Source organism: Eubalaena glacialis, chromosome 2, assembly GCF_028564815.1.
Source record: "Eubalaena glacialis isolate mEubGla1 chromosome 2, mEubGla1.1.hap2.+ XY, whole genome shotgun sequence".
In the NCBI taxonomy this organism is placed as follows: domain Eukaryota; kingdom Metazoa; phylum Chordata; class Mammalia; order Artiodactyla; family Balaenidae; genus Eubalaena; species Eubalaena glacialis.
The window spans coordinates 166,276,429-166,290,976 of record NC_083717.1 but is presented as its reverse complement, the minus strand read 5'-3'; the positions used below and the strand labels follow the sequence as shown (position 1 = coordinate 166,290,976).

Below are 14,548 nucleotides of genomic sequence, written 5' to 3'. Positions count from 1 at the left end.
GAATGAGTAAAACCATCCAACAGCTGAAAGGGATCTGATAATTCCAATGATCTATTACAAGAAATAAAAGTAAAATAGTTTTTTTCCATTATTGACATATTGCACTTAAATAGTAAGAAATTTCAAGAGTATAACTGTTTCAAAAGTCTTTCTTTTTCCTCACCTTAGTTACCTTCCTTGGAGGCAACCATTTTCCACAGTTTTAGGGGTTCTTATTTTAACTTAAAAAAATGTACTTTAAAATGGGCACGTTGCTTTTAAAAAGGGTTAAATACCATTTTGTTCTCAGGATATATTAATAGCCTCATTTTATAATTAGGAGTATGAAGCAAACCATTAAGGCTACAAAAAATTATAGTGGTAGGTTAGGAACAAAACCTTCTAGGGAAATTTTATGCCATGCTGGCCAGTCTCAAGAGCCTAGCTCAAGACCTGTTATCTTAAGTTCCTTTCTAAAATCCCTCTTTTCCTCTTCTCCCCTTAAAACTTCGAAATTGTAAAGTACTACAGATAGCTTAGGTCTTAGTATCTTTGTTTGTGATGTGGCATTTCTCAACCATTGTGCTGTTAGTCCCACTGTTGTTAGTCCCACTGTTGGCTATCTGCCCAGTCTTGAAGACATAATTTTCAGCAATATAACCCTCACACATGGCTGATTCATTATTATGTAGATTTGGTTTTACTATTGGTCTAACTATGTCCCTTGAATCATAGCGTACAAAATTATCTCACTTTAAGTCAGGAGATGGGTTCTTGTCCCAGCTTTGTCAATAATTTGCTTTATGACCTTGGCAAGTCACATAACCTTCGTTTTCTCTCCTGGGTTAACAATTACCAAGATAGAATCATAGAACATTAAAACTGGCAGGGACCTCAGAGTTTACAGGATATAATCCTTTTATTTCATGGAGAGTTGCATGATTTACCCAAGAGCTTTCTAGAACAAGTACCCCGTCTTCAGCATCTCAAACCAGTGCTCTTTACATCAGGCTTTCTTTCAGTGTTGTTCTAAGAAACAAACGAAAAAAACAAAAAGTGAAAGCACTGAGCACAAGTATAAGACCATTTACGAAAAGCCAGATAACGGTGTTAACCATTAGCCTTACTGTAGCCTGAAAGCTTACTTGAATAAATGTACCCCTTCTAAGTAAAAGACGATTTAAAATTTGGAAGTTCTTCAGGTATGTAAGGAAAAGTCAGAAAAATAAATTAATGGAGAAAAAAAATTAATGGTTGGCTTGCAGAACACTCTTGAAGGGAAAACAAAACTCCCACAAGAGTACTTATATTCTCTTATAAATTCTTTCTGGTCTTTTCTTAGTGCAAGATGAACTTGGGTAAGAGGAGACTGCCTGTTTTTATACATTCCTGAAGGAATGGTGTGCATTAAGGGTTACTTGAAATCGAATTATTTGCCTCGCCTATACTACATATTACATCAGTTCTCTAATTTAGCGCCACTCCTTCTCTGGCCACTACCCAAAACAACGTGCTGAAACCTGCGGAAACCACAGTCAGCGCAAAAACTCCAAGTCCCATAATGCTCGAAGGGCAGTCTCTACCGCCTCTTCGCAAGAGCAGCGTTTTCGGTACTGGGAGTTGTAGTCATTCGGGGTGGGGGGGGTGGGGGGGGGGCTTCACTTCCAGGAAGTTGGGGGAAGGACGCGCCTCCGGAGAACTACATTTCCCAGGAGGCTATGCGCGTCCTTCTCCGCCCCCGCCGGCGTCAGGCTCCACCTCTCCCGCTCCTCCCTCACTGGGCTGCACCGCTCACGCCTTCCTGTTAGTCCGAGCAGGGAGAAGTTCGCTCAGATCAGCTGATCCTAACTGACAACAGGAGAGGAGGAAGCCCGGGAGGCAGCGAAGGAGGAGGGGGGTGGAGATGGAGAGGAGGATGGATCCACCGGTGCCCTGAGGAACAGCCCCCGCCTCCACCGGCGCCCCGGGGTCCCCCGACGCCTCCTCGCCGCAGCAGAGCTGCTTCGTGGTGGGGTTCCCGGGACGCCGCCGTCGGGGAGGGAAGGGCACGGCCCTGCGCCGGACGAGCGCTAGCCCTGGAGCTCCCTCTGCCCCCGGGAGGAAGGGGGGGGGGCGGGTGCGGCGGGGGTGGAGGTGGGGGTGGGGTGGTATAAACAATGGATTCGGCTTTGGCCTCTGCCAGCGTGGGGGCGATTTGGGGGGACCTCCTTTGTTCTTAGACCTTGCTCCTGCCCCTCGGGTTGTGGTGGTGGTGTCCGGAAGGAAGGAAGGGTGAGGAATCCCCGGCTGGAGAGAGGCGTCGAGGTGGGAGGCCGAGTGGGTAGATTGTTTGCTTGGGTCTGGTGGGCGGAGAGGTATCTTTTTGAAGGTTGGTTTTATTTTTTTCTCAATTGTGACAAATTTTGATTTTTATTAACGTTGTGGGAGCTGGTTGGGCACTTCTGTGATTAGGGTGTAAATAAGGTCTCCTAGTCACTCCTTTCGCCTTCCTTGTTTATCTAAAAATAAAATGGATAGATTGATTACTGTATGGGAGGAGTGAATACCCGAAAGCAGGGCTTTACATTTCCTTGGAGCGTTAGTTTGGGTGTCGAGGCGAGGGGGGGTTAGGAATATGATTTGACAAAAAGCCCCTTTTTTGCCCCAGTTATCTATCTTTCTTTCTTTCTTTCTTTCTTTTTTTTTTAAGTTATTTTAAAGTTGGGTTTTGAGTGACAAAGAGAAAAATTATTTGTTTTAACTCACTTCAGGCCTGGCTTTGCAGTGGACCATAGTGGAGGAATTCTGTCTCCTGTTGCTCCCTTTTTTTGCAGTTAGAGAAAAGGACAAAAGGAAGTACAATAATTGTTTTTAATTGTTTTTAAACATGGAATGGTGACTCTTGTTTCCAGGTTTAGAGTCCTTAATAGGCCTCTGTCTAGAGTTGAAGCAATCCAGTCACAAGGTTAGTTGGATCTGCGCAGGACTTTGATGGAGCTAAAGTTTATTATTATTGTTTCTTTAGCTTTTTACAAGCGTCTTTCTCCACTTCTCCCAATTGTGGGGTGCAGGTAAGGGTGCAGAGGGTTGCCCCTCCAAGGACTATTTGCTTAGTGCTTTTGATTCTTAATTTAATAACTGAGGGAACAGAGAATTTCAGTCTGGGAAATAAAGCAACACAGTCTCTTAAATGCCTTGAGACTAGAGGTAGTGGTTGTTTTCAAAAGGAGCGGGCTTAACCATGATTTTGAGGAGAAATTTCTAGGATCAGAATGAGCCAGTGTGATTTTTACAAGTGAGAGTGAGAGTTCTCTTGGGAGTTTTGGCCTGTTTAATCACAATCTTTTTTTTTTTTTTTTAAGGTGCATTTTTGTTTTTAGATGAGTGAAATCCTTTTCCTGCCTCTATTCTAGGTATCCTCTGAAATACTGACTTGAGCTGGATAATATTGAAAAGTTCCTGACCACTCTCTTTCATTACCAAAACCTTGTGTCTGAGGCCCCATGCATGCGCCCACCTCAGTGAACCCATCAGATCTCTCTCAGATAGCCATAACAGATCCTCTCAAGTTAATTTTAACCACATATTTGCCTGCACTTTATGGAGGATGAAACTACCAAACCAAGTCAACGTTGCTGCTGATTCAGGAGTCTTGGCAGCAGGAAATTAAACATCCAAACATTTGTAAATGTGTGAAGAATTCTAATAAGTCATCGAATGTTTTTTTAAAAACATTTTTTTAAGGGTGTTCAGAACCCTGTGGAGGCTGTGCTCAGTCTTAGGACTCAACGCCTTTGTCTTCACTTCTGGGGAAAGCCCAGGTACCGTTACATGGTAGGTGCTTTCCTTCCCGGTCTGAATATGAGTGCACAGACTTCCCCAGCAGAGAAGAGCCTGAACCCTGGGCTGTTGTGCCAGGAGAGTTACACCTGCAGCGGGACTGACGAAGCCGTCTTCGAGTGTGACGAGTGCTGCAGCCTGCAGTGTCTCCGCTGCGAGGAGGAGCTCCATCGGCAGGAGCGCCTGAGAAACCATGAGCGGATCAGACTCAAAGCTGGCCACGTCCCTTACTGTGACCCCTGCAAGGGCCCCAGTGGGCATTCTCCAGGTATGAAGCAGAGGGCAGTCGTGAGGTGCCAGACCTGTAAAATCAACTTGTGCCTGGAGTGCCAGAAGAGGACTCATTCCGGGGGTAACAAAAGGAGGCACCCCGTTACTGTGTACCATGTGGCTAAGGTCCAGGAGTTGCTGGAGGAAGAAGGGATGGATGAGGACAGCAGGAGGAAGAAGGTGACTGAGAAGGTTGTGAGTTTCCTCCTAGTAGATGAGAATGAAGAAATTCAGGTAAGCGCTCAGTGGTAGTAGGATTCATGTGGTGGCGGAACAGATCTGATGTTGGCCGCTGGCTCTCAGGGGAGGTCCAGGAGGAGCTCGCATTTTAATCAGTAAGAGGCAAGACCCCGGAAAGCTTAAATCTGCATGGAGTCACATTTAGTTTCTTACCAACTGCATGACCTTGGGCTGAATTACTTTACGTCTCTGAGCCTTAGTTTTCTCATTTATAAACTGGGGACAGTGCCTAGTTCATTGGGTTGTAGTGAGGATGAAATGACACAGTGTTTGTAAAGCCTGTTACCTAATAAATGCTCAGTGTGTGGTAGCTGTCATTACTACTTTTAGGATTATTATCAGGAAGAACTGATTTAGAACCGTTTTCTCAATGAGAGCACTTTGGCAAGTTGTGAATACATGTGAATGAGGAGGGACTGTGTGTGTGCAGGGAAAGAAACACTGACTTCTGGTGGGTCCCATAGGAGTGCAAAGCTGTAAGTTGTCACCCTGCTAACTCCATTTAGAGACAGGTGTTTGAAAAGTGGCTTTTCGTAAGGGTAGTATCCTCTCCAGATGACCTCTTATTTTCATGTATTGGCTTCTGATCAATAGAAGCCAGTAAGGGCATCTGGGATTACAGAAGGACTGGAGAATATTTGGTTTGATTCTGAGCTGGGGAGAGGGTGGCGTCTGATAGGAGCAAGTTGGGGAGATGGAAGTGTGTGACCGGGGCGATTGGGAAAGGGGTAGTAGAATGTTTATACTTTCCAGTGAAGGTAGTACAATTATCATGTCTATACTTAACAAATGAAGACTGCTTCATTTCACATCCTGGCTTCACTCACTGGCTGTATAACCAAGGGCAAGTTATTTAAACTCCATGCCTCAATTTCACTTCTACATCGCAGCAGTAGTTGAGAGGATTCAAAGAAATCAGGAATAGAAATGGAAAGGCCCTTATCACAGGGCCTGGCACGTGGAGTCCAGCACCACTTTGTTGTGTTTGTCAGTATCAGGGAGTGTTTGTGGTACATTCAGTACTTTTAGCTGTGATGACTCCTCAAGTCTCCAGATTGGAGGAGTACCTTTGTAAGTTACCGCTTGAAAACTTTCTAATTACCCAGTGAGTATTTTTCATCTTTTTCCGCCTTAGGTAAGGTTATGGAAATGAATTACGTCATGATTTCTGTGTACGTCTATTGTCAGCTAAATACTTTGCTAACACAGGCTTTTCTTGCTTGGTTGAGAGGAACTAACAGAGTTATGGAAGAGTGAGCCAGATCCCATTCTGCCTCCCTTGCTAGCAATAGTGTCTCCTCGATGGATTCTGCTCTAATTGGGTGACAGTGTGCACTAAATGTTTTACAAATGGAACACTTGGATTTGGATGATTCCTGTTGGTTTTGCCACCAGTTCTCTTTAACGTCAGCCTTTGGAAAGTCATACTTCGAATTGTTGTCACTTTTGTAAAATGAGAGGAAGATATGGGATGAACCAGTGGATATTGTGTCAGCACCAAAAAGAGTATTTTTTGAGGGGAGGAGGATGTATTTTCTTTTTTCTTTTTGTAGCACTGATACATATTTCTTAGCAGAGAATTAAGAAAATATAAGGAAGTGTACTGAAGCAGACAAATCCATCTTTTTTTCTTGTAGTGTGTAATGTGTATATAATTAGGTTGTTTTGTAAAGATTTCTCCCTTCATAAACATTGACCACTTCCCCGGAAATAACAGTTTATTAATTGTAAGAAGCACTGGTTGGGACTAATGGATGGGACAAGAATTTTAGGTGGTGACTTGTTCTCATAGGGTCATGGTGGAAGAGTACTTGGGGAAAATATCTAGTTCACTTTTCTAATGTGAATGTCTAAAACAGTTAGAGAGATGATTGTCTGATATAAATCTAGATGATGAATTCAGCTAAATTGTAGACTCCTGGAGAGCAGGACCATGTCTTGTGCCCTGGATCACGTACAATGGTGGGCATGCTGTCAGCGCATAAATACTTGATTGGTGATGTCACATCTCAACCTCAGCTTTTTAGAAATGAATATCACACACATACTTAGTAAAAAACAAAACAAAACTAAACTCATTTGAAAGGGCATACAATGACAAGTTTCCCTCCTACTCCATACCCTTAGTCTCTTTCGTTAGAACAATCACTATTAACAGTTAACTACATGCACTTCTAGAGTTTTTTTCACGTATACTTACGAATATATGTATGTATCCTTTTAATTTTTCAACAAAAAGGGAATCTGATATACTTGCTGTTCTGTCCTTGGCTGTTTTTCACTGAAGGATACATCTTGTAGAATTTTCCTTATCAGCACATTGAGGTCTACCTCATTATTTAAAGGCTGGCTAGTACTCTGTTGAATGGTTTTTCTATAATTTTAGCCTATTAAGGGATATTTGAGTTATTACAACCAAGGATGTGTTGAATATCCTATAAATCTATTTAGAAATGGAATCTTTTTGTCAAATGATATGTACATTTTAAATTTAGATTGATATTACCAAATTCCTGAACCTTATTTTCTTAGCTTCTGCAGTACTTCTCTGAGTCTCCCCTGGGTTCTGGTCTTGGCTCATGATAGTTGAAATTTAAAGAGCTCTTACTGTGGTGCTTGGCACTGTTCTTAGCATTTGAGCTCATTGAGTCCTGATGAGAACTCTGTGTATTAGTTTCTTACTGTTGCTGTAACAAATTACCACAAATCTAGTGGCTTAAAGCAACACAAGTTTATTCTCTCATTGGTTGGAGGTCAGAAGTCCTAAAATGGACCCGATAGGGCTGTGTTCCTTCTGGAAGCTCTAGGGAAGAATGTGTTTCCTTATCTTTCTAGCTTCAAGAGGCCTCCCGTGTACTTTGGCTTGTGGCCCCATCATCCAGCTTCAAAGCTAGTAGTGTTAACATCTTCCAATCCCTTTCTCTGTCTTTTTTCTTCTGTTGTCACTTGTCTCTCTGTGGCCCTTCTGCCTCCCTCTCACAGGGGTGTTTGTGGTTACATTGGATCCACTTGGATAATCCAGCATAATCTCCCCACCTCAAGGTCCTTAATTCAGTCACATCTGCAGAGCCTTTTGCCCCATGAAGTGACGTATTCACAGGTTCTGGGCATTAGGATGTGGACATCTTCGGGGGTCGGGGGCAGTTTCAGCCTACCACACCCTATGAAGTAAGTTGTATGTCTTAGTCAGTTGGGCTACTGTGACAGAATAGCATAGATGAGGTGGCTTAGAAACAACAGAAGTCTATTTCTCACAGTTCAAAAGGCTGGGAAGTTCAAAATCATGGCACTGACAGATTCGGTGTCTGATGAGGGCTTGGTTCATGACAGCTGTCTTCTCACCGTGTCCTCACATTGCAGAAAGAAGCTCTCTGGGGTCTGTTTCATAAGGGCACTAATCCTATTCATAAGGGTTCTACCCTCATGACATAATCACCTCTCACAGGCCTTACCTCCTAATGCCATCACCTTGGGGGTTAGATTTCAGCATATGCATTTCAGGGGGATACAAGCATTTCGTATATAGCATTGTATTTTCTAGACGAGGACACTGAAGCACAGAGAGAAGTGACTTGCCAAGATCAAGTTACGATTAGTGGCAGAGGATTTGCGATCTAAGATCCTTGCTCTATGATACTGCTGTTCTGTCTCACCAAGTCACTTAAACTTTCTAATCAAACTTCATTCTGGTCAATAGCATCAACTCACCAATTCCTCATGGCTGCTGTGAGAATCAAATGAAACATAGCTCTATATAAATGCAAGACGTTACCATTGAAGAACTCCTTCCTCGTAGCAGTGAAGATTCCATGATTTAGGTCCCAACTTTGTTTTTCTTTTCATGTTTCTAGGCATTTGTGGGTTTTGATCATTTTCAGTTTAGTACATAGGGATTATTTTAGTAGCTTGTAGGCTGTTATTCTTATGTGTGGTTCCCTCAAATTCTCTGGCCTAGAGTCTCCTAGATTTGTTGTTTGTGATTTGAGTATTATTTAGTTTCTTTTGGAAAACCTAAAAGGACAAAAAGCTTCCTTTTGGTGGTGACAGTTTTATCATTACCTTGTTGCCATTTGAGTGTATACTAGAATGGCAAATTTGAGGAGAGATTGACTTTTGGTCTCAGAAGCAGGAACTCATTGGTGGCTTTTAAATGGACACATCTGGCCTACTAGCCAAAGACATTCATTCATTCATCACATTTACTGAGTATATGTTCTGGTGCCAGGCATTTTCTAGGCTCCAGGAGAGCAGAGTTCACACATGTCAAACACATAAAAAGGTGGTTCAGATGTATAATCAAGGAAGAGTGACTGGGAAGCCACTTTTGCCGGATAGTTAGGGAAGGTTTCATTGTAAAGGTGACTTTTAAGCAAAGACCTGATGGTTAATACTACCTGGGGAAATAGACCTCCAGGCAGAGGGGAATGAGAACAGAAAGCAGGTGGGATGGCATGTTTGAGTAGAGAAAGAATGCCTCTGTGGCTGGAGTGAGCTGGCAGAGAGTGGTGAGGATAGAGGTGCAGAGGTAAGCGGGTGCCAGATCCTGTGGGGCCTTGTAGGCCAGGGAAATAAGTGTGGATTTTAAGTGTAATGGGAAGCACCAGACTGCTTTATGCTAGAAGGTCACAGGAGCTGGTGTGAAGACTAGATTGTAGTGACTGTGGGAGGGCAAGAGGGAAAGCAGGGAAACCACTTAGGAGGCTATTGAAGATGCTGAGGGGAGAAGTGGCTTCAATTTGGTGCGATCAGTGACATGGTGAGATGGAAAGACATTGATGAATTTGGGACAAAGTTTGGATGTAAAACGGGAATGCTGATATATTGGGTGGAGGGGTGAGGGAATGAGAGAACTCAGTGGTGACTCCTAGGCATTTGGTTTGTGCAAATAACACCTGCTTAATACCCCAGGTTTTATTGACTTAAATTGATAAAACTTTAAGAACTCAATTCACACAATAAAGAGAGTTAAAATAATCTCATTTGGTATTGTCTAACACAGTAGTTCTCAACCAGGAGAGGTTTTGCTCCCGCAGGGGGCATTGGGCAATGTTTGGAGACATCTCTGGTTGTCACAGCTGGGGCATGGGGATTATGTGCTACCGGCTAGTGGATAGAGTCCAGGATGCTGCTAAATATCTTAAAAGGCATAGGGCAACCCCCACATAAAGAATTATTTGGTACAAAATGTCAAGAGTGCTGAGATTGAGAAAACTCATCTAAGAGATGAAGGTTCGATGTGATAGGAGATCTGGATTCCAGTGAAGTGGGAAACATTTAACCAATACGCCACTTTTTCCTCCCTCTTTTCGTTCTGTTCGTTCCTCAGAAGTAATTTAACTTCTGAAATCAGTATTCTCTTTTGGCATATTTTGTAACCTTTCTAGTGAAATGGTTAGACTTTCTGTGTTGTATTCATTGATTTTTCTAGACCTTAGTGGAACTGTACTTGGAAAACCAAATGACTCATGGACCCATTATTTAGAGCCACAATAAGTAAATGATCCACACTGACAAGTCATCTATAATCTCTTGAAGTTAGAGAGGACACCCTTAGCAAATAACTCGAAGGTTAGAAGAATAAAGTTCTAACAATTAGAGTTCTTAGTGGAGGTAGGGGGTAGTATTTTCCTATCTGTTGAGTCTTGTGAGGGATTCAGACATCTTGTCTTAGCAGAATATTTCTAGTCACAGAGAAAAGGTGAAAAAAATCATATATATGTATATGATAAAATTATATGTCTATATATAAGTTTAATATATATATAAATATTTAAACCCCGTACAAGTTTTTCTTTCACAACCACTTTATTCTCCACTGTCTCTTTTCTACAAACCTCCTACAACTTCCCCCTTTCCAAGAGAATAGAGCAGCACACTGGCAAGCAATTGCCCGTGTTTCATCTTCATGCTGACTGACCCCTGATGGTAGCAGATTTGCGGAGCTTTATTTTTTTAAAAATTAATTAATTAATTAATTTATTTTTGGCTGTGTTGGGTCTTCGTTTCTGTGCGAGGGCTTTCTCTGGTTGTGGCGAGCGGGGGCCACTCTTCATCGTGGTGCGCGGGCCTCTCACTATCGCGGCCTCTCTTGTTGCGGAGCACAGGCTCCGGACGCGCAGGCTCAGTAGTTGTGGCTCACGGGCCCAGTTGCTCCCCGGCATGTGGGATCTTCCCAGACCAGGGCTCGAACCCGTGTCCCCTGCATTGGCAGGCGGATTCTTAACATCTGCACCACCAGGAAAGCCCCAAATCTGCAGAGCTTTTCATGCCAAAAGACTCCTGAAGTTAAATCCCTCCTGCTGAACATGCAGGGTGATAGGGAAGCCCAGTGACCCAGGAGTGGTCAATGAGAAGCTAAGAAAGTGTCCCCTGGGGCAGGCCCTCCTGGACTCAGAAATAGACAGCCTTGGGCCCTGTCTGAAAGGGAAGGCCAAGGTGAGTCGTCTTCAAGTCCTTCCTTCAGTGAAGTCAGTGGTGGACCTCATCTCACTGAAACCGTTCCTTTAAGAAGACCCATCACGTTGTTTGGCTGCTTCACTTGTTTACAGTCCCAGAATAGTGTGGCTCAAAATACTGGGACTTGGCTTTTTTTTTTTTTTTTAAATTGGCTGAAAGAGACATTATTCTACTGGGATTCAGGAATGGAAAAGAGCAGAGGATGTTTTGTACTGTATGAGAATCCTTGACCACAAACTGCCTGTGCTTGTCTGCCCCATTTCTATGCTCCTTCTGTCTTAGACTCCCCTGTGGGTGACCCCTTGGCCTTGTCTTCCGCTTCCTGGCCTAGGGCACCTTTCTGGGGCTTGCTCTTTCCAGGATCTCTGTTTAAGACAGGCTGGCGGAAACCCCTCAGGACTTAATTGGTCAATAGGTCAGGAACCTGGGCATCATAATCTTCTAAATTGTGGAACTTCCCCATTTTTCTCTTTGAATGGTCAAACTTTTATAATGTAAGGACTAATTTTGGTGCTGTGGCTGGTTAGCCCTTTGGCAAATTCTGGTCAGAACACAAATATATTTACGGTCAGTTATCAGGTGCCATATTAAAAAATGTAACAAAAAAAAATTCCTATAGATCTGCTTAGGAGCTGTCTGTCAAAATAATAAGCAGTAATTGGTAGAACAGCAAAGGCTCCCTCCACCTCCCCCACCTTTTACTCATAGAAACTCAAGTAAAAGCCCTTTTGTTTAGTAATAGTAGTAAGGGGAGGGCATTGTATGTATTACTGGGAAACCAGGGTTGAGGATGACTCAGACAAACAGGATGATGAAAGAGCCCCCATTATATGCCTCTGGTTTCTGCTCAGCATCTTCTGAGCTCTCTCAGCCTTGGGCTCATTCAGTTGTAACAGGCTCCTGGCATTTAACCTGGGAGGCTATTTTGTTTAGTCCAGGGCTGTTTAAAATTTGACGCCTACAAGCCATCAAAACCACTGTGAGTCAGCTTTTCAGGGAACCTATCTTTAACTATTTCAAGTTACCTCCAGTTTGTGTGATTCTGATTTTTTTTGGTCTGTCAGTTCCTTGAAGTGATTGATTTTTTTCTGTAATTCAGCAAACATTTGGCTTTTTGAGTCAGGGTTAATATAAAAGGCAGATTTCTTATTAAGTTGACAGTGTATGTTTTCCCTGTGGATGCATCTCCTGGCTGTACCGCTCTTGAGTTTATCCTGCAGATTGTGTCACATGGAAGCCTTCTGATGCCTGGCTGGACTTTTCAGGGGAGTCCTGCCTGCTTTGGGAAGAGCTCCCAAGAGATTATCTCTGGCTGAGGTTAGAACTGCTAAATGTATTGAGCACATTTGATCAGTGAGGGGCAACCAGAGGAAAGCTAATGGGCGAGACCACAAAGGAGGGAAAGAAAACAAGGATGTAGAAAGTTCCAGGCAAGAAGAATTGGAAACACCTACGGGAAGGGACACAGAGGAACTTTTGGAGGCAGGAAAGGGTGGATGTTTCCCTGGAGGATGTTTTGTTCATTTTGCCCCTCTTTTCAATGGCTTTTGGCTGGTAATTAAGAGGCTCTCTTTGACCAGTTTGTGAGGTTAGCTTGTTGGTGGCTGGAGTCCTTGGGTAGAGAAGTATGTATACCCGCCATACGTAAGCACCTGACCTCTGGCTTGACTTCACTGGAGGATGATCTGTTTTCTGGTAGCTTCTGGAATTTTTTTTCCTCCTTCCTGATTTTCTTCTACTTGTTGACTGGATTATTGCTGTCTTTCCCAGGGAATTTGACTCTAGATGTTAGAGTACTGGAAGAGAACAGACAGAGCCTGATTCTGGCATGTAGACACAGACACCCCAAGTTCAAGTTAAGAGAGAACATAATCCCGAGCAATTCAGCAGTCATAGAGTATTCTAGAAATTCCTCTACTTCTCAGCCCATTCTCCTGCCTGGCGAATACATGGCTAAACTACATGGCTAAACTGTTTTCCATAATCTCTCATAACCTTTTCTTTCAAAGAGCTTAATTCAGTTTACATGTATCATTCAACAGCAGTCATAAACATTTATTGAGTGTCAATTATATGCTTTATTAGTTTGAGTAATCTCTGTGAAAAATACTTTAAAATGAAAATTCAGCGGTTAAGCAAGACTGGGGAGGGATGGCAGAGGCCTTCATTCCTGGGAAAGCCCCACTGTCTTTTGCACTTGTCTCTGAGTAGAGGCTGTTTGAGAATCCCGTAATTCTTTCTGCACACCCTTTCTGGTTCTTGTGGCCAGTAATTTGTTCCATTGTGTGGATATACTGTGATATCTTCACTCACTTGTCGATGGACATTTTGTATACCACATATATTGTTTGATTATTGTCTTTCTTCTCTCCATTACAATGTAAGCTTTATGAGGACAGTGATTTTTTTTTTTATTGGGGTATATAATTCATGTAACATAAAATTAACCATTTTAAAGCGAACAGTTCATTGGTATTTGGTATATTCACAATGTTGTGCAGCTACCACCTCTGTCTAGTTCTAAAACATTTTCATCATCCCAAAAGAAAACCCTGTACCTGTTTAGCAGTCCATCCCAGAGGGCAGTGGTGCTTTTTTTTGTCTTTTTTATACAACGTTTATTATTTTCCAATTAAAAATAACATAGACTTATCATGTTAAAATACTGAAAATACAGAACTACAGAAAAGTATACAATTTTATCTTAATTTTACAATAAAAGAAGGCCACTAGTATCTCAATCCTTTTTAAGGTTGCATTTACTTTTTTCAAAAATAGTTTTATTGAGATATAATTCACATACCATACGATTCACCAGTTTGAAGTGTATAGTTTAGTGGCTTTTAGTATATTCACAGATCTATGCACCCATCATCACAGTCAATTTTAGAACATTTTCATCAGACAGTGATTGTTTTCCTCTTCTGTTCATCCTCATCTAGAACAGTGTTTGGCATATGGTAGGTACTCAAATAATATTTGTCGAATGAATAAAATGCATTAATGAGAATAAATCAGTTTAATCATTATTCAGCAAACATTTAATGAGTGCCTACGATGTGCTGACAACTGAGGGAGATAGAAAGTGGCACTAAGACACTGAACTCGCCCTTGAGGAGAGGACAGTCGAGCGGTAATAGAAAACAAATACATAGGGAATTCCCTGGCGGTCCAGTTGTTAAGACTTGGGCTTCCACTGCCATTGACCCCAGTTTGATCCCTGGTCGGGGAACTGAGATCCCACAAGCTGCTCAGTGAGCAACAACAACCACAACAACCAAATACATAGACGTAAGGTGGGGCTTCCCTGGTGGTGCAGTGGTTAGGAGTCCGCCTGCCAATGCAGGGGACACGGGTTCCAGCCCTGGTCCGGGAAGATCCCACATGCCGCAGAGCAACTAAGCCCGTGCGCCACAACTACTGAGCCCGTGCGCCACAACTACTGAGCCAGCGTTCTAGAGCCCGCGAGCCACAAATACTGAAGCCCACGCGCCTAGAGCCCGTGCTCTGCAACAAGAGAAGCCACCGCAATGAGAAACCTGCACACCACAACGGAGAGTAGCCCCCGCTCGCCACAACTAGAGAAAGCCCGCACAGAGCAACGAAGACCCAACACAGCCAAAAATAAAGTAAATAAAATAAATAAATTAAAAAAAAAAAAGAAGGTGGATGACCTCAGAGCAGTATAGAGAGGCCATTATGGAAATTCAGAGGAGGCTGATATTGCTGGAGTGGTTACTATTGTTATTTAAATAGTTATATGCTATACTGTTACTTCACCAGG

General features: G+C 42.8%; 1 protein-coding gene across 2 annotated transcripts in view; it reads left to right on the top strand.

Moving 5' to 3' along the window:
- Positions 1-1,790: 1,790 nt before the first annotated feature.
- Positions 1,791-14,548, top strand: part of ZFYVE1 (zinc finger FYVE-type containing 1) — a 49,556-nt gene continuing 36,798 nt past the window's right edge. Inside the window, exons 1-3 of one of the 2 annotated variants that reach the window (XM_061180993.1) lie at positions 1,791-1,987; positions 2,199-2,283; positions 3,372-4,302. In XM_061180993.1, the coding sequence (XP_061036976.1) occupies positions 3,790-4,302 (513 nt within the window). In that variant the 5' untranslated portion in view covers positions 1,791-1,987; positions 2,199-2,283; positions 3,372-3,789. The remainder of the gene's footprint in view (positions 1,988-2,198; positions 2,284-3,371; positions 4,303-14,548) is intronic. The other variant, XM_061180992.1, reaches the window with a different exon arrangement.